This window comes from Mus pahari, chromosome 14 (assembly GCF_900095145.1).
Source record: "Mus pahari chromosome 14, PAHARI_EIJ_v1.1, whole genome shotgun sequence".
Taxonomy (NCBI): Eukaryota; Metazoa; Chordata; class Mammalia; order Rodentia; family Muridae; genus Mus; species Mus pahari.
This window is the reverse complement of record NC_034603.1, coordinates 73,407,698-73,427,513: the sequence shown is the minus strand read 5'-3', so window position 1 is coordinate 73,427,513 and position 19,816 is coordinate 73,407,698. Positions and strand designations below refer to the sequence as shown.

Here is a 19,816-nt window from a genome sequence, read left to right as displayed (position 1 = left end):
AGGGAGGGAGGGAGGGAGGGAGAGGGAGAGGAAGAGACCACAAAGATTTATGTTTTATTTTTGATTATGACTTTGTGTACATATTTGTATGTGGTATGTGCACATGGATATATTTGGAGGCCAGGGACTGGATCCTCCTGAAGCTGGAGTTACAGGTGGTTGTGAACTACCTGATAGGGGTGCTAAGAATCAAAGTCAGATCCTCTGAAATAACAGCAAGTGCTCTCAACTGCAGAACTCTCTCTCCAACTTCCACTTTAACAAAATTACTAAGTGGCTACTCCTGGTTGGTTGCTCTGCCCTGATACAATAGCTTTCTAGTTTTACACATTCACTATTTTTACAACTGAGTCTGAATTTCTCTGCCAGGTACCTTTCTCAGTGATTAAGAATATGTACTGTTCCTGAAAACGACTAATGTTCAATTACCAGCACTCACAAGAGATAGCTCACAACTGCTTGTAACTCCAGCTCCAGGAGATGCCTCTACCTTCAGGCGTATGCACATATACTTATAACACACACAGGCACACATACTTAAGTAAATAAATAATACTATTCCTTTTTGGCTGATTGATTCAGCTAAATAAAACATGAAATCTTGCCGCATATCTTTCTAGGTACAAATAATGTAACATCGCTTATCATTTCTATGTCTCAGTGTTTACAAATGCAGAATGGGGCTAAACACCTTGCAGAGTTGCAATGAGAACTTCATGAGATAATATTAGGAAAATATCTTTCATGAAGTAGACATGTAATAAGTGGTTTTTGTTTCTATAGCTGCTGCTGTTAGTTCTGTTATTCATTTCCCACAATCCTCCCAAGATTACCCCAGTAAACTAGGAAACTAGATAAATAACCTTAGATATTGTTCCTACTTAATTTAATCCAATGTGACTATCCAGATAGCCTATAAATTTTGGAAAGGCAAGGATTGCTTATCTAGTTTCTGTGCCTCTGTGCCAAACAACGGAATGGCATATTATATGTGTGGTTAGTAACGTTTGTTAAATGGATGGATGGACCTAAGAACAAAACTGAGTGTAAATGTCAGAAATAAAAAGTAAACTGGGGTAGCTGGAGAGATGGCTCAGCGGTTAAGAGCTCTTCCAAAGGCCTGAGTTCAACTCCCAGCAACCACAGGTTAAGAGCTCTTCCAAAGGTCCGAGTTCAACTCCCAGCAACCACACAGTGGCTCACAACCATCTGCAATGGGATCCAAGACCCTCTTCTGATGAGTCTGAAGGCAGCTAAATGTATTCATAAATATAATAAATAAATCTTTAAAAAAATTAAACTAGGTGTGGTGGTGTAGTCCCAGTTAGTTGCAAATACCTTGAGGAAATCTGAAAATGACAGGAAAAGCAAAGAGATATCAGAGAAGAAAAAAAACCAGGCATAGCGTTTTGAAAATAAGATTGTCTAACAGATAAGAGAGAAAAACAGTTCACATCAGTCAATGAATTTTCTGAAAAAGACTGTAGCTGGGAAGAAAGAGGGCTTTAGGCATCTAAAGATGAAGAACACCCAGAAGTGAAACAACACAGAAGAAAAGGAAGAGAGTTTGTAAGGAGGGAAGGATGCAGAAAGGACTTTCTTTTCCCAGGGGATTATAAAGCTAGAATTCCTTTCCATTCCTTGAAATGGAATACTGGTTCTAATAGATACCTTAAAAATTACTGCCACTCTCAAAGAGATTTCATATATGTAAAAACTTATACTTTGTTTACTAATAGTAATTAAGATCATTATGTGTTTACTTTTAATGTAAAATATTAATATTTCAAAACATAGTGACTGAATGCAGATATCTTTAATGCATGGCCTAAGACAGCAGAACTTTCACGCCTGTTTCTACATTCAGTCTACTGTACTAACCTATGTCATAAAGCCTCTGACAAACCCCTATACATCCTTATGAGGACGGAGGTAAACAGGGCGTAACAGCACAGCATCGTTATGAAACAGCTTTAACTCCATATACTCCCGGCCTCTTTCAAAGGACCAAAAGATGATCCTACAGGGTCTCTAGGCCATAGCTTAAGAATCACTAAACTAGAATAAAAGAATATCAGAGCCAGATAGACGATTCAGGAACCGGTGAGATGGTTCAGCTGATGCAGCCAAACCTGAGATCTATCACAAGACCCAAATGGTGAAGAAAAAGAACAACTTTCAAAAGTTGCCCTCTGATTTCAGTACACATAAGCTGGCATATACATAGACAAAGAACAAACTAAAATACAATTAAAATTTCTTACAATTATGACTTAAAGCATAGTAAAAGTACTCATTCTTCAACTAGACCAACACTGTATTAAGATATATCTATAAAAACCTTCCTCAGACCCTTTACTGAACTGAAGGAACTAGTCTATTCCAGGATGGCCATAACTCAAGCATTGATCTACATTAAATTAGTGCAAAGGGGAACTGAACTTTTACTTCAAACTCCAAATCACTCCTACCAAAGTCTAAGCAAGACCATGACTAGTAAAACAGTATGTCTTTTTTTTTTTTTTTTTTTTTTTTTTTTTCTCCAGAGCTGAGGACCAAACCCAGGGCCTTGCACTTGCTAGGCAAGCGCCCTACCACTGAGCTAAATCCACAACCCCAAGATGCCTTTTCTGATGCTATGATAAAACAGAATGCAGATTTCAACGGATATCATCCTTTGCCCAGATAGACTATCTGGCTAATTCCCAAATCTGAGTTTCTCCTGTCAGCCACAAGTAAGTTCAGATAAAGACAACTAATGCTCAACTCCCACACTATTCTCCTTGACTTAGTTTAAACCTAGTCTCCTCTGATTTCTATGACTTAGTTCCAGCCTAAAGAACTTTACAGCATCCTAACCACTTCTGCTCCTTGGTTGGTTCCTCTTTCATGTCCTCTCTTACCCTTCCCCCAACAAGTGACCACCCAGGCTTTTGACTTCTGGCTTTTCGCTCTTCTCAATACCTTCCTTCTCTTTAGTCAATCTCTAAACAGAGAGTTCTCACATCCCTTGGCCCACCCCAATCTAAGATGAAGCAAAACTTCGTCTGCTTGACATGTACTTGAATCCGAGATGAAGGCAGCGCTGGAGACAGTGAGAGAACCCAGAGGACAGAGGCACTCACTGCCAAGTCTAAGAACCACTGCATTCACATGGTAGGAGAGAACCAACTCTCTGACCTCCACAGATGTACTGACACAGACACATAAACAGATGTACAGACAGACGGGGACACACACACACACACACACACACACACACACACAGAGGCACATTCTTCCTCTCCCTCTCCTCTCCTCCATGTGCCCTCTCCATTAGAAGTAGTAGCTACAGCAGCCACTTTTAGTCCCAGAACCCAGGAAGCAGAGGAAGAGGCAGGTGGATCTCTATGAGTTCAAGGCTAGACTAATCTACATAGTGAGTTCAAGGACAGCCAGGGTTACATAATGAGTCTCTTTTAAATTAAAAAATAATAATAATAATAATTAAGATAGCGTTGGAGAATGCCAGGGCAGGGAGGCAGGAATGGGGGGAGCACTCTCATAGAAGCAGGGGGAGGAGGGATGGGATAGAGGATTTCCAGAGGGGAAACAGGAAAGGGGATAACATTTGAAATGTAAATAAATACCCAATAAAAGAAAAGAAAAAAAGAACTGCATTTAAAAATTTAAATAAAGTTCACTAATAAAAACAACAAAAATATTAAGATAGCATTGGGGACTGAAGAGATAGCTTGGAGTCTAAAAGCCTCTGCTGCTCTTGCAGAAGGTTGGGACTTGGTTCCTAGCACCCACAAAGTGGCCCACAACTATCTATAACTCCAAATTCAGGGGAGCTGATGCCTTCTTCTGACCACTTTGGTCACCAGATATGTGCATATTACACATACATTTAGGCAAAATACTCAAAACACATAAACTTTTTTTCAATGTCAGCATAGGAATCAAACTACCTTCTTTAAGTTCTGATTCTACAGTTTCCTGGCTGTGCAATCTTGCTCTTGTCGTTTAAATCTCTCTGTGACTCAATTTTCTCATCTGTAAAGTGAGACTGGTGATCATACTTTACTGGATAGACTTCCAAAATTTTAACTTATATAACCACATAATGAGATCCAAAGGATTTCTGACATATAAATTCTCAATAAATGATTACAAAAACTCCACTATCTTTTAGCCAAAATACTTAGAAGCAAAATTGTCTGGACTGCACATTTAGGACTTAGAAAGGTAGCATGGCGCGTACTCTGTATACCATATGATACTCCTTTCTCACGAAGGGAGGGCAGCAGCTACAGAGGCCACCTACAGCCAAAGCAGAACACCCTCAAGTTATTTCCAGAAGTTAGCTGCATGTGGCTCTGATCAACAGCTGGGGCAGAACTGAGATCTACACTCTGGCAGCTGGGTGTTTCAAGGGAGCGCCTGCCCTGCTCAACATGAGTAAAGTGATTATGGAGAAATCTATCCTCCCCCCTCAAACTGGACTCACCAGGTTAAGCACAGAGATTCAAAGTTTATTTGTTAATACAGAATATGGTTTGTTAATATAGAATCCTGCAAATAAAAAACAAAAAACTGCGACTGAGCACAACCCGCTCTTCCAGAGGACCTGGGTTTAGTTCCCAGTACCCACATGGTAACTCACAACCACCAGTCACACTCATGGTACATAGACACATGGGCAAAATACCCATACACATAGAAATAAATAAAATTTAAAGAACAGCAATAAAAATGCCCTAAAAATTTTAGTTTTACAGAATTTTTAGGTTTTTCAAAACTGCAGATATGGAAGGTTCTCTCTCACTCTCTATACCACATCATGATACACAGCCAAGTCCAGCTATCATTTCTCTCAAATCCTCCCTCTCATTTTTCTCACTCCCAGCCCTCATTTTTTTTTTCCCAAGACAAGTTCTCACTATATAGATCAGGCTGGCATAAAACAGTGATCCCTGAATGCTAGGGTTATAAGCACTGACCCATGCCCATCTTCCTTTTCATCCTTCCCTCTCTTTCCCAGGTATTTCCCAGTATTGTGTGATTTCTGGGGTACACAAAACACAGCACATTTTGAGGGTGTTGTCTTTAAGACGCTTGACTACAGACATATATTAAACTGACTGGAGAGGTGCCACAGCTACTGAGAAAAAAAAGATCCAACACAAATACTCAGGCTTGGGTATAGCTCAGTAGGTAGAATACCTGACTAGCATACACAGGCTTTGGGTTGGATCTCCAGTACCATGAAACTGAGTGTGGTGGCACCTGCCTATAATCCTACCATTTGGGAGATGGAGGCAGGAGGATTCAAAGTCATCCCCTGCTATGAAGTAATTCAAAGCAAACTGGATTATATGAGGCCCTGTTTCAAAAAGGTAAAAACGAGCTGTGATGATCTGATGAAAATGAAAATGCCTCCTATAAACTCATAAGAAGTGCCGTTCCTGGGGGCGTGACCTTGTTAGAAGAAGTGTACAGCTGGGGAGGGAGGCCTCTGAGGTGTCAAAAGCTCAAGCCAGGCTTAGTGGTTCACTGTCTCTTCCTGCTGCTTTTGGATCCAGACGTAGAAAACTCTCAGAGCTACCTCTCCAACATATCTGCCTGCATAGCACCATGCTTCCTGCCATGACAATAATGGACTAAACCTCTGAACTGTAAGCCAGCCCCAGTCAAATGTTTTTCTTTATAAGAGTTGTCATGGTCATGTTTTTTCTTCACAGCAATAAAGCCCTAATTAAGACACAAACAAACACAAAAACACAAAAGCAACAAACAAACAGCAAAATATAATTCAGGTTCAGCAAATCAAGTCCCTGGTCCAAAGTTAGAGTTGACAGGGCAAGCCTCAAGGTTGATTCAAACCCAACAAGGACAATATGAAAGGCTGACAATAATACTAAACTTAAGCAGAAATGATTTTAAGTCTGCACATGGACTCCAAAAGGACTCTAAGAATTAAAAAACCCAGAGTTTTTTTTTAAAGATGTATTTATTTATTATATGCAAGTACACTGTAGCTGTCCTCAGATACTCCAGAAGAGGAGTCAACTCGTTACAGATGGTTGTGAGCCATCATGTGGTTGCTGGGATTTGAACTCAGGACCTTTGGAAGAGCAGTGCTCTTAACTGCTGAGCCAGCTCTCCAGCCCACACCTGGAGTTTATTAAGTAATCACTGTCAACTGTCCCTCAGTAGTGCTCTTTTACCTATTCTTCTAACTCTACACTGTTCCTTCTTCCTATAGCTGCTCTTTAAAACAAACAAACAAAACCAAGGTAAAGTGGAAAGTTCTCATTTCTTTGGAGAATTAGTTAGGTTATAATGATGGGGCAGACAGGTGAAAGAATGTTTGCTAAAGCAGACATGTGATGTTTAGAAAGAATATAAGTATGACCCCACAGACAGTGGAAGCTTGAGTATTGGTTTGCTCTGCTCTGCCTTGCTAGTCTTTGCTGACTGCACACATGTGTCAGCTCCCCTTCAAATGTGTTGCTGATCTTCGATTGTGGTGACTTCATAGAGAGAAACCCATCAAAAAGTTCTCATGAGATCCCTGCAGCTTCCTGCTGCTTCCGCAGTAGGGCCCACGGGTGAGCCTCATGATTTCGTCTAGATTGAACAGGCCTTACTGACTTGTGTCTGCTGCCTGCCAAGTGGACCAGACAGCAGCTGGTGGTTTGTGTTTGCTGTCTGCTGTGGACTGAACTGAGAACAATGAAGATTGGAATCATCCCAAAGAACTACTTCTAAACAGGTCCACTTTCCCCAAATCCTAATAACCTTTCTTTTCCACCACCTCTGGTAGGTGGTAGGCTAGAAGGGAGGTGAAACCCTTATTAAAGTAGGTTGTGAAAAATACATGCGTACACCATGGTCTTTATGTAGCCCTGGTTGGCCTGAAACAGGTATCTGACTGCCTCTGCCTCTAGTTCTGGAATTAAAGGTATATGCCATCACAGCAAACTCTTTGCTGTGTGTTTGTGTGGGTCTTTACACATCTGGAATTGTAGTCCTTTTGCCAAAGAGGGAAAGAAAAATAATTTTTTATGTATAAATGTGACAAGTCATAAGGAAGCACTTCTAGGCTCACATGTATCTTATTTTCAAGCTGGCCAGCTCTCATCAACAATCTCTGAAGAGTTACAAGTGGGTCCTACCACAGGAACAGCTCACTCAGTCTGAATGATGATTTTATTTACTCAGATGATGGGATGAGATCAGAGCCATGCCCAAACTGTGCGAATATGTCTGTGGCTTAGGCTGAGCCCAGAGTGTTTCTTTCTCTGTCCTAACTATTCCCAGGCCTAGGCCTGGAAGCTTCTACTCACCCACCATACAATCTAATCTTCCAAGCTAACTGATTCAATCTAGCCTCTCTAAGCTTCTGATTCAATTTCTCTGCTTGGCATCATACTAACTTTGGCAATACGTTCTTATCTTCTGGTTTCTTCTCATTCTCTGATTCCTGTCTTCACCTGTGTCTAGTTTGTTCTCTCTGAAACCTGACTCTGTAAAACTGTCTGGGCTCAACTGCCATACATACACCCCACCTTTCTTTTTCTCTTTCTCTCTCTCTGTTTCTCTTCCCTATGCTGTTCATGTGCAGTGGACATATCCTATCTCTGATTCATTTCATCCAATTATTCTCTGATTTGTCATTTTATCTGCCCCTTAATTAAACATCATTTTCAAATATGGTGGCTTCCTTCTACGAACTAACCTTATCTCCATTGTTAGGGATCAAAGGTATGTAATAAGGGCATATCTACATTCCAGTCAGATCACATAGACCTAGAAGGTCTTTGAATGTGAATCCTTACCAGAGCTGTCATGTTGCTGGATTAAAATTCTGCTATAGCTCTGTCTCTGGCCTGGTAAGGATAACCTCTCCTGGAATGCTCTAGTCTGGAACTGGAAGCTAAGGCCCTGCCCTGCTTGTGTCTGCCACAAAGAAAGCCGCTTTTCCATCCAGACATACCCACAAGTGAGTGAGTACCTGAAGAATCAGATCCTGACCCTGGAATCTATGCGAGCATAGAGAAGATTAGTAAGATTTAAGAAACAAAATTCATGTATGTTTCTTCCTTCAATTTGATCTTCAGAAATTCGGATAGAGTCAGAAGTTTGCAAAAGACCATCAATTGACAGTAATGACAAGCCAATAAAGGCAGCAAAACCTTAAGACTTTTAGTTCCACAACATGCACTTTTCTGGTTAGAAACTGAATTTCTCCAAAGCTCAAATCCATAGTGCTAAAACATAAAAGAAACTATATAATTACTACAACTTTATATTTGTGTATTTTTATGGTATGAAAAATACATACTCTGATTTTGCAAAAATTCTTTTTTTAAACAGTATTTTTCTTAGATATCTTCTTCATTTACATTTCAAATGCTATCCTGAAAGTCCCCTATACCCTTCCCCTGCCCTTCTCCCCAAACCACCCACTCCCACTTCCTGGCCTGGCTTTCCCCTGTACTGGGACATATAATCTTCGAAAGACCAAGGGTCTCTCATTGACTGCCTACTAGGTCATCCTCTGCTACATATGCAGCTAGAGACATGAGCTCTGGGGGGTATTGGTTAGTTCATATTGTTGTTCCTCCTATAGGGTTGCATACCCCTTCAGCTCCTTGGGTACTTTCTCTAGCTCCTCCATTGGGGGCCGTGTTTCATCCAATAGGTGACTGTGAGCATCCACTTCTGTATTTGCCAGGCACTGGCATAGCCTCACAAGAGACAGCTATATCAGGGTCTTGTCAGCAAAATTTTGCTGGCATATGCAACTGCAAAATTCTTAAGTAGAAACAATGCACATTAAATATCTCTCTAATTCAAATGGAAAAACTGAGGTTCACAAAAGCTATCTGAATTACATTCAGTACAATTTCTGTGACTAGAAATCAACAGGTCTGTTTATTTCCTGGCTCTACTCCAAATCTTTGTGTGAAAGCCCCACAAATTGCTTATATATGTGTTTATAGTCACTGACATTGTTAACTGCTATCATAAAACTCTGTGTCAACAGGTGATTAACAAACAGCTTGTGGCTGCTGGGTGGTGTGCTTTTCACTACACTAAGCTGCCAGCCCCATGAGGAATTAGCAACCATTAGTAGTGAACTGTGAATTGATGAGTGCTAAAGAGATGCTGTGTAGCAAAGCCATGCACTGGATGTGTTGTACATCCAACATGTTCAGACAGATCTCACTATGCTCTTGGCTTCCAAGGACCTAACTTACAGAAAGGAAATTACAAAAAAAAAAAAAACACAAACTTATCTCCTAACAGATGTTTACAGCTGAGACCCCACTGCCCATAAATTCCCATAACTACTTAGAATACATATTTATACTCAAATGTATTTTCTCTTTCAATTGGTTAGGGAGCTTGTTTATTTAGGAAAGTGGATGTCTAGAGTCCTGCCAAGCAGATATTTGAATTAGGTCTTCTAGTTCTTCTAGGCCTCAGACCCAAAAATTCTGTCAATGAACCCAGCTCTTTTGGTATTTCTTGCTTTGCCAACTTGGTATTGCCATTCTCACACTGAAGGGCTATTTGCCTCTGCCAACACCGTTCTACCCTTGAATAAATAATTTTTCCTACCAGTCTAAATACTTGATTACCTTTAGCTTCAACTCTGTGGTTTGAATCTTTACTTGAATTTAACATTTCTTAGTTGAATTTGGCATCTCAGCTATTTAAATTAGGTTTTTATTTTTCATCCTCTCTTCTCTTAAACACAGACCTCTGGCAGAAAACAAAATGGTAATTAAAAAAAAAAAAAAACCTATTTTATGGGCTAGAGAGATGGCTCACCAGTTAAGAGCACTGGCTACTTTTTCATAGGACCCGGGTTCAATTTCCATCACCCACCTGGTGGCTCACAACCATCCGTACCTCCACGTCCAGAAGAACCACCTCTTCCTCCAACAGCAATATACACCAGGTACATAGACATACATGCAGGTAAGACACCAGTAAAACAAACAAACAAAACCCTAAAACACTATACTATCTCAAACCTAAGCTACTATAACAAAAATAATAATAGTAAGTGGTGATTCACTCCATAAATTGTAAAGATCTGTATTAACAAATGACCCACATTTGTCAGGTTCTTTTTACTACATTAACTTATAAACACGTCTTCCTGCGCATCTCCTGTACCGCTATCTCACTCAATTTCTTAGAAATGCACTTGTTGTCTTCAAGATTTTGCTAAATTCTTTCCAGAAACATCTGTTATTTCCCAAAAGAAACCATTGTATAATCTTGAGTTCATTTTTAAAAAAAGTATCTTGATATTTGTATTGCCATTTTACCAAATATTAGCATAAAACCTTGAGTCAAACACACACAACACGTCTTTGTGCTGGGAATTGAGCCTCATGCACGCTACTACTGAGCTATCTCTAATCCTTAACCTTAAACTTTTAAACAGCCATGTCAGCTATTTTGCTTCACACACATCCAAGAATACAGTATTAAAAATGATTCATTAATAAGCTTATCTACAATGCAGAAACTAGTAACATGTAGAAGGCATGAATTTATACCAATCAATCTATACATTTCTTTTTCTTTTTTTTTTTTTAAGATTTATTTATTTATTTATTTATTTATTTATTTATTATATGTGAGTACACTGTAGCTGTCTTCAGATGCACCAGAAGAGGGCATCAGATCTGATCATGGGTGGTTGTGAGCCACCATGTGGTTGCTGGGAATTGAACTCAGGACCTTTGGAAGAGCAGTCAGTGCATTTAACCACTGAGTCATCTCTCCAGCCCCCAATCTATACATTTCTAAGCATGTAATATCTTTTCATCATCCCAACCCAACCCCCAGAAAGAGGGCCTTATACTGTTCATAAAGTTGGTTTGCCCACTACAATACCCACAAGCCACGTATGGCTATTTAATTTAATTAAAATTAAAGAAAATAGAAAATTCAGTTGCTCAACAATTGCATGTGGTCAGTGGCTACCATACAGGATAGCACAGAAGTGGAACACTCCTGACCGCACAGAACCTTTGGACAGCACTAACAGAGGAGGCTGATGAGTAGTAGTATTGTGAGAAATGGTTCCTAAAAGACAAATTTGAGTCACACTAACCAATGATCTCTTCCAGAACTAGTGGCAAGTTTAAAAGCACACATCAGCTTTCACAGGTAATTGGGTCTTTACCCCAGCATATGAGCGTTGTGTGGTTACTGTGGGGTTGCTCAGAAGGGCTGAGCTGCTGTTGTTATGTTTTTTTCTTTTTTTAAAAAAAAAAATCTGTGGTTAATAACTTGTATCCTCCACACAACAGAAAACTGTTTGGTGTTATTCAATAAACTGTGGTGCCAAAGAGCCAACAGGTCTTGCTATGATTGTTTTCTAACAGATACTTAATCCATCCACAATCTTCAGAGCACTGACTTCTCTCTCTGTACAGCAGCAGGCAGAGGTTTTTGTTTTTAAAGCAAGACTTTTAGGTAACAGCTTTTAAGCTCTAAACAGGATTCCTATGAAACTATCTGGGGCTATCTCTGTGCCTTTCCTGGAGTGGTCCCTTAGGGCCTTCTCTTCACCCATTAACCGCTATCCATGCCAGCAGTCCAGTTAGGAAAAGATCAGCTAACTGTAGCTGTGTTAGCAAGCATACTCCACACATAGGAAGACAGGAAGGAAAGTGAGGTCATTAGACTCAAGCCATGGGGGAGGGGACTCACTTCTGGTAAAATGTTCCTTCCCAACATGGCTTTGAATACAAGTAAATTACAGCACAGGGGAAGCCACACAATTAGATTAATGTATGAAAAGTATAAGAATGAGTCTTAACTTGTTATTTCACCCAATTCTGTAAGATCCTCACAACAGTAGAGGCAGCTTTCTAAACTAATCTTTTTACCATGGAACAAAAGCACCCCCTTCACCTCCAGGGAACTAAAATTCCTAAAGGCAGGAAATACTCTGGGAGGGTATACCTAGGAGATAAAACAAAGTCCTAAAGCCTTATCGTTTCTTTGTAACTCTGAACACTTGACAGACAAAGCTAAATGAGAAGAGGCTAGCTAACAGGAATACCGACAGGGAGAATGTCCTGAACAAATTTTCATCAAGAGTACATACTTAGATACTACAGCCATTACACAGAGCACTAGACATCCATTAGACTTTGTAGGACCCTATCCATCCACTCTTCTTTGGAGGCCACCTTACCCAGGAAACATGATGATAAGTGATACTGGACATGAGATGATTTCATCCACACACCAATTTAAATGATAACAAAAATAGGAAATGTTTTCCTAAAGCAGCACATGACTCTCAATAAAAAGACACTCTCAAATACCCAAGCCAATAATGAGAAACAATAGTTATTGAGCAGTGCTCTTAAAATGTTATGTGATACTTAATAAATGAATTACCCTTCGAAATTATATTTTACATAAGCTAATATGAAAATTACTTATTTCCTCAGTATACAGAAGACCTCCCAACTTACAGATCATGATCTGATCTGCCAAATAATCAGTAAAAGCAAAAGAATTATATGAATATAGATTTCATAATAAAGGAAAAATTTTTTCTTATTCTTCATAGATGAAATGCTATGCAAGAACTCTAGCTATTGGACCCACACTGGCTGCTACATATCATTAACTATTTAACAGAAGTGTGAAAGGGACCAAAGCAGCATTCAAGCCTAGTATTACAGTAGCCTTAGCTTCTCATATATTCCTCATTTAAAAACCTTCCCCGGGGCTGGTGAGATGGCTCAGCAGGAAAGAGCACCAGACTGNTCTTCCAAAGGTGCAGAGTTCAAATCCCAGCAACCACATGGTGGCTCACAACCATCCTTAATGAGATCTGACTCCCTCTTCTGGAGTGTCTGAAGACAGCTACAGTGTACTTACATATAATAAATAGATAAATCTTAAAAAAAAAAAAAGCCTTCCCCAATAAATTAAGTTAAGCTCTACCAGAGCCACACGTACCTGCCTGTTTGGGTGACCTGTATCCTTGTTCTTCATGGTCTCATATCCAGACACCCGGGGACGTCGGCTCATCTGGAGGGCCACCAGGTCCTTCATGATCGAGTCTAATGCCTCTTGTTCATCTGCATTTAAAGAGAGCATGTGGGCTAAGATACTTCAATACAGACCAATAAAGCACTATTTCCACAAATTATACGACTAATATTCCAGGGAGCAAAATGACATACCCTGAGCCCGATGTGGTAGCACATGCCTAAATGCCCACACTTAAGAGGCAGAGGCAGAGGATCACTGTACTCCAAGTATGCAGCCAGCCAGGGACTACAGCAAGACAGACACTGTAACTACAGTCACATAATGGTTAAAAAGATAATTAAGGTCAAGCTAAAGCAATCTGAATTTTAAAGTTTTCTTAATAGTTCTCCAGATTTCTGGAAATGCACTAGTTTATTCAATGCCAGAAGAATTCAACCATGAAAACCCTTCGAAGTTGGAGTAAGGAACAGCATAGCACAATACAGTTGGCTACTGAGTGGAAATATAAATTCAACAAGCTAATCAGGGCTAGGATTGGTCCCAAACCTAGTCTTCCTTCCTTCCTTCCTTCCTTCCTTCCTTCCTTCCTTCCTTCCTTCCTTCCTTCCTTCCTTCTTTCCTTCCTTTCTTCATTTTTTTAAAGGCAGGGGCTCACTATATATGTAGCTCAGGCTAGCCCTGAACATGACATCCTCCTGTCTTAGCAGCCTAAGTGCGATTTTTACAGGATTGGTAACCATACCCAACCAGACTTACTCTTAAAGCACTATGTGTATAAGAGGACATCTTAAAGGGCCTCAGGTAGCTGCTCTGAACAGTTGTTTACATGGCTATCCTTTAAATACTGCTTCTAATTACAAAGTTTACAGGCAGGTTGGCTTCTGATAGGAAGGTCAGAGGGTAGCTCTCCTGGCCAGAGCAATTCATCACCTTCAAAACTCACTGGCTTTACTTTAATCCCTCTGTCTGGAACACTGTGGAGTACTAGTGTTCTCTCCCTCTGAAGACAAACTGTTCAAAATCCAGAACACAAGCCAGCCCAAGCTCATGCTTTAAGATTCTCCCAGAGCTCTCTGCCCAGTCAAGTAACACTTAAAGGTTGAAAATAAGTGTATCCGTTGATCTGGAAGAGGACATGAGGGTAAATTGTCACACTCCCCAAATGACTCACTTGGGAACTTAGGACACACCTTTTAAAAAAGCAAGTTAAAAAAAAAAAAAAACTCCACCCAAAGAAAATGCCCATCTTCTGCCCTTTATTCTTGTCCCTTATAATATTAATACTCCAGAGGAAGGGAACATGGCATGATTCTTGTCCCTGATAATATTAATACTCCAGAGGAAGGGAACACGGCATGATTCTTGTCCCTGATAATATTAATACTCCAGAGGAAGGGAACACGGCATGATTCTGGGCTCTTCTCCAACTCCACCTGCCTCTTACCTCTGCCTAGAATACCTCTGAAGAGACATAGGAAAGGCATAGAAAAAAAAACATAAAGATACCTAAAGATATTTTTGACTATTCAGAAAAGTAAAATTAAATTTAAAACCTGCAAGAAAAAAAGGAGTAGTTTCCCATATAATTCTACTTTAAAATATATAGAAAAATTATCAGTTTGTGGCCCATGCTCTTTAACCCAAGTACTGAAGAGGCTGAAGCAGGAGGTTCTTAACTTGGACACCAACCTGGACAACATAACAAAACCCTGTCTAGGAAGGAAAAAAAAAAAAAAAAGGAGAAGGGAAGATGTGTTACACATATAATTCTAGTACTCAAAAGATTAGAGCCCTTCAATAAAATAACAAATGAGGATGTAGGTCCTTTATTGACTATTTTATACTTTTTTCTAGCAATTGCTCTATTGGCTCTTTAAAGAAAGAGAATATGATGTAGGAAAAGTAGAGCTATCGAGAATTTACTTGTTCTATTGTTTTTAATCTAATAAACAAACAAACAACAAAAAAGCCAGTCATGGTGGCACAACATCCATCACTCAGAAGCAGAGGCAGGTAGATCTTTGTGACTTCAAGGCCAGCCTGGTCTATATAGTTCTAGGCCATCCAGAGCAACACAGTAAGACCCTGTCTCAAAAAAAAAGAAAAAAGAAAAGAAAAGAAAAAGATTTTAAGGGCTAGAGAGATGGCTAGGTGTTAAGAACAATGGCTGTTCAATACTGTCTTCTGGCCTCCTCCAGGAGCAAGTTAAGCAAGAGATGCACAGATATACATGAGAGCAAAACACTTAAGTGGAAACTTGACTTTATTTGGAAAGTCAGTTTTATCAAATAATGTTTTGCTGTGGCACACAGGTGAAAGGATGGGAGGGGGACTAAAGGAGAGGTTGAACTCTTAATGAAGTAGGTTGAGAAAAATGTATGCCTACAAAGCACCCACTGATACACATAAAATAAAATTAAGAACAAAACAAAAACAAGAACAGAGGCTGGTGTATACATGTGCAAGGCCCTGGATTTAATCCCTAGCAACACACACACACTCACACTCGCACTCACACGCGTGCATGCATGCACCCTAAAGCATAGTATTTAAACTGGCTTAAATGTGACAAACACATAAATTGCCTTATATTATTAAATATAATATATAATTGTACTACCTATAGCAATCAGGGTCAATATAAGATAATAAGATTAGTACTAGATAAATGTTGTCTGAGAAGCATCCAGTAAAAATATTAAGAGCTTAATAAATGTATGGAGATTCAGGAGGATTGGGTTTTGGGGGCTTTAGGGAGGTAATTTTGGTTCACTTTGGAGACACTGTAGCCCTGAGTGGACTGGAACTTGCTATGTAGACAAGGCTGGCCTCACAAAGGTCCATTTGTCTCTATATCCCACGTCCAACATGCATGAAGTTTTTAGTATCAATGTTACCACTGGAAATATTAAAAATTTCAGTGTTAAGTATTCAGTGGTAGAAAGTATTTCAGTACTTGCCCAGCATGTACAAGGCCCTACTTTTAATGTCTAGGAGAGAGGGAAAGGGAATTAGAATTTGCTATTATAAGGGTTAGTTTATCAGGTTGACAATTTTTCTTCCAGGAAGCTAACCAACTCTCAGTGTTATTTGGTGTTCCTAGTACTAACAAGATATTAGGAGAATCTTAGTTTGACATTTGTTTGACATTGGTTTGACATTCTTGTCTGAAATCTAGGACAGCTGATATAAGTGTGGCAGAGGTTTTATGAGTTGAAATTTTATGAGGACAAACATAAAACTAGAAGCAGTGACATTTTTCAGTGATGCTTCCAACTTCAGACATAGATGAAGACAAGAAGTGAACTGAGTGTCTCTTTTAGGCACTGCTTCCTGGACTGAGATTTTTTTTTAACTCAGCATGGAATCCCATAAAAGCAACCCTTAAAAATGAGAGCCTTCTTAGAAGACAGCAGACAAGAATATGAACTTTTAGTCAGAAATTTCTGAGTTTAAGGAGTCCCTAAATCATATGTTTTCCCTAAATCTCAATTTCCTCATTTGCAAAATGAGGTAATAAAGCATCATTTTAGAGAATTACTGAGATAGAGAGACGCGAAGATAGAGGAAAACTTACAAATTACTTTTCATGGTACTTAGTAATGCTTTAAAAATGCTTGCTGTTACTGTCATCAATATGAAAAGGTCAGTGGAAAAAGACAGGAAGGGCTATTTAGTCTGCCCTAGGGTTTAATTCATTCCTGAATTTTTATTAATGATGAACAACCATTTGCTCAACATTTATCATGCATTATACATTAGAAAGCTTTTTAAAAAGGATTTATTTTATATATTTCAGTGCATGCATGCCTGCCTGGTGCCCACAGAGGCAAGAATGAGGCAGTGGATGTCCTAAACTGGAGTTATAGGTGGTTCTAAGCCAACAGGTGGGTACTGGGAACTGAACCCAAGTCCTTTGCAAGAGCAGCCAGTGCTCTTAGCTGCTGAATCATCTCTCTAGTTCCACTTTAGAACATTTAAAAAATAACCAGAAATGGTGAAGCCCAACTTTAATCCCAGCACTTGGAAGACAGAGGCAGAAAATCTCTTAGTTTGAGGCTAGCCAGATCTAGTGAGCTCCAGGGCAGCTAAAAATACATAGTAAGACCCTTGTCTCATGAAAAGCAAAAAAGAAAAATTTAAAAGCTACTTCAGAATGTATAAACTCTTGGGGTAAAAGCACAAACAAGCTGGGAGTGGTGGCACATACCTTTAATCCTAGCAATGGGAGGCAAGGGAAGGGTAAATAAACATCAAGTTTGTGAATCTAGTTTAGTCTCCATAAACAGTTCTAGGTTAGCCAGGGCTACATAGTTAAGACCTTGTCTTAAAAACAAATAAATGAATTTTTGAAAAGAATAAATATACAAATACAATGTAATTTTAAAAAGTAGAAGTAGGTTGAAGAGACAGGCATGGTGACTCACACCTGTAATCCCAGCTCTTAGGAGGTTTAAGGCAATAATATCACAAGTATGAGACCAGGGCTATATAGTGAGACCCTGTCTCAAAATAAATAAATAAACACACACAGAGACACACAGACACAGACATACAAACACACACACACACACACACACACACACAGCTAAACCAGGTATGATGGCACATGCCTCCAAATTCAGCTGTAGGGAGTCTGAAGCAGGAAAATCACATCAAGTTCAAGGCCTGGTCTCACAAAAACAAAGTAAACTGATTTGGACAATATACAAACCATCATACATAAATACAAATGTATGAAAATATTTTTAAGATGTGAGTAGCAAGAAATGTATACAAATGGTTTTAAATAATCATTAACAATAAATAGTAATTAACAGAATAAAGATTCTTTCAGAGGAGCAAGCTATTTCAGCCATGGAGAAGAAAAAAGTAAAAGAATTTATCAAATTCTATCAAATAAGGAATAAAAGAGAAATAAAGAGAATCAGATCTTGATCAATATGCTACCAGAAAAGCATAAAAACATAAAAAGGAAGAAAATACTTAAAATTTAAAAATTAGGGTCAAGGGCTGGGCGTGGTGGCGCATGCCTTTAATCCCAGCACTCGGGAGGTAGAGGCAGGTGGATTTCTGAGTTCAAGGGCAGCCTGGTCTACAAAGTGAGTTCCAGGACAGCCAGGGCTATACAGAGAAACTCTGCCTTGAAAAACCAAAAAAAAAAAAAAAAAAAAAAAAACCCAAAAAAACAAAACAAAAAAAACCAGGGTCATTTGTTGTGGCTTGTCTACAATCCTAGCTTGAGAGGTAAAAACAGCAGAAGTTTAAGGATATTCTTAGCTATATGGAGAGATCCAGGCCAGCTACGAGTAAATGAGAATGTGTTTCAGACAGACAAACAAACAAACAAACATGGGGTTGGAGATGCTAACTGGGTGAAGGTCATTGCTGCCAAGACTAACCACTTGAGTTGGATCTCTAGGAACCACACAGAGGAAGATGAGAGTCAACTGCCAGAAGCTGTTCTCTAACCCTCTACATACATGCCACCACACACACAAAATAAGTAAATACATGTTATTTATAAAGAAATTTAGTAATCTAGGAAGAGTAATCCTGTGTATTCACAGAAAACAAGAAACGTATGAACCAAGGATCAGAGAGGTCGGACTGTAAAATGGAAGTACAGATTGGCAAGGAGGCTCAGCAGGGAAAAGTGCTTTGCCATCATGCCTGACAAACGGAGTTTGAGTCCTGAAACCCACATGGTGGTAGTCAAGAAGTGACCCCTATGCAAACAATCCTCTGACCTACACACACACACACACACACACACACACACACACACACACACTGTGGCATACATGAGCATGTACCTGGTGCACACAGAAAAAGAGAGGGGAGGGAAACCATAAGCAAGCAGGTAGCTTGTACTTGTGCTTCTCTTATTCCTGACTTACGAGGTGGAGCAATACACCCTCCTCCTTTCTAGCTCCAGTAGGAAGTTACTTTTCCACACTGAACTTTTATCTGAAGGGTTTTTAAGGGAAGTCCCTTTTATGAGTTTTCTTGGTTAACCCAGAAGTTGCAGGAAGCACCATGTCTTATAATAAACATTGTCATCCTACAGATATCTATTTACTATGTCAAACACTCTCTTTTCCACATTTACAAATCCCCAAAGTAATATTTTGCTGGTCAGTTTTTTAAGACAAGGTCTCTCTGTGGCCCTGGCTGTCCTGGAATTTGCTATTCAGACCAGGGTTACCTCAAACTCCAGTTCCACCCGCCTTTCTCCCAAGTGCTGGAATTAAAGGAGTGCTCTGCCACACCCAGTCGAAAGTAATATTTCAATTTTTGTCTTCACTTAAGTAATGATGTTATTTCTTCATCTTGCCAAGGCTCTGCCTTAGCTCTGCCAGGTCATCTGATCATACCGTTCAACTCAAGAGTCTGTGCTCCAGAGTCCCCGAGTCAGATTTTACTTTCTTTTCATGACATTTCATGTATTTCCACCGCCTCTACGCTGACCATATTCAGACAAAAAAAAATTTCCATTATATTTTTATTGATTGGGAATCTGACACCATGCACCCCATCACACTTACTTCCCAGTCCTCCCAGGTCTAGCCTCCTCACTGGCAAAAATAATTTACAGTAAATATACACAACCAAACCCCATCTTCGATCCAAAAAAAATTTGTTCTTCAAGAATAAGGGTGAGGGCTGGAGAGATGGCTCAGTGGTTAAGAGCACTGACTGCTCTTCCAGAGGTCCTGAGTTCAATTCCCAGCAACCACATAGTGGCTCATAACCATCCATACCCTCTTCTGGTGTGTCT

At 39.6% G+C, this 19,816-nt stretch overlaps 1 protein-coding gene across 2 annotated transcripts in view; it reads right to left on the bottom strand.

The window, feature by feature from the left end:
- The window catches only part of Map3k3 (mitogen-activated protein kinase kinase kinase 3), a 67,645-nt gene that overhangs the window by 41,406 nt on the left and 6,423 nt on the right, over positions 1-19,816 (bottom strand). For both annotated transcript variants that reach the window (XM_021212155.2, XM_029545924.1), the window contains exon 2: positions 13,000-13,121. In XM_021212155.2, the coding sequence (XP_021067814.1) occupies positions 13,000-13,121 (122 nt within the window). The remainder of the gene's footprint in view (positions 1-12,999; positions 13,122-19,816) is intronic.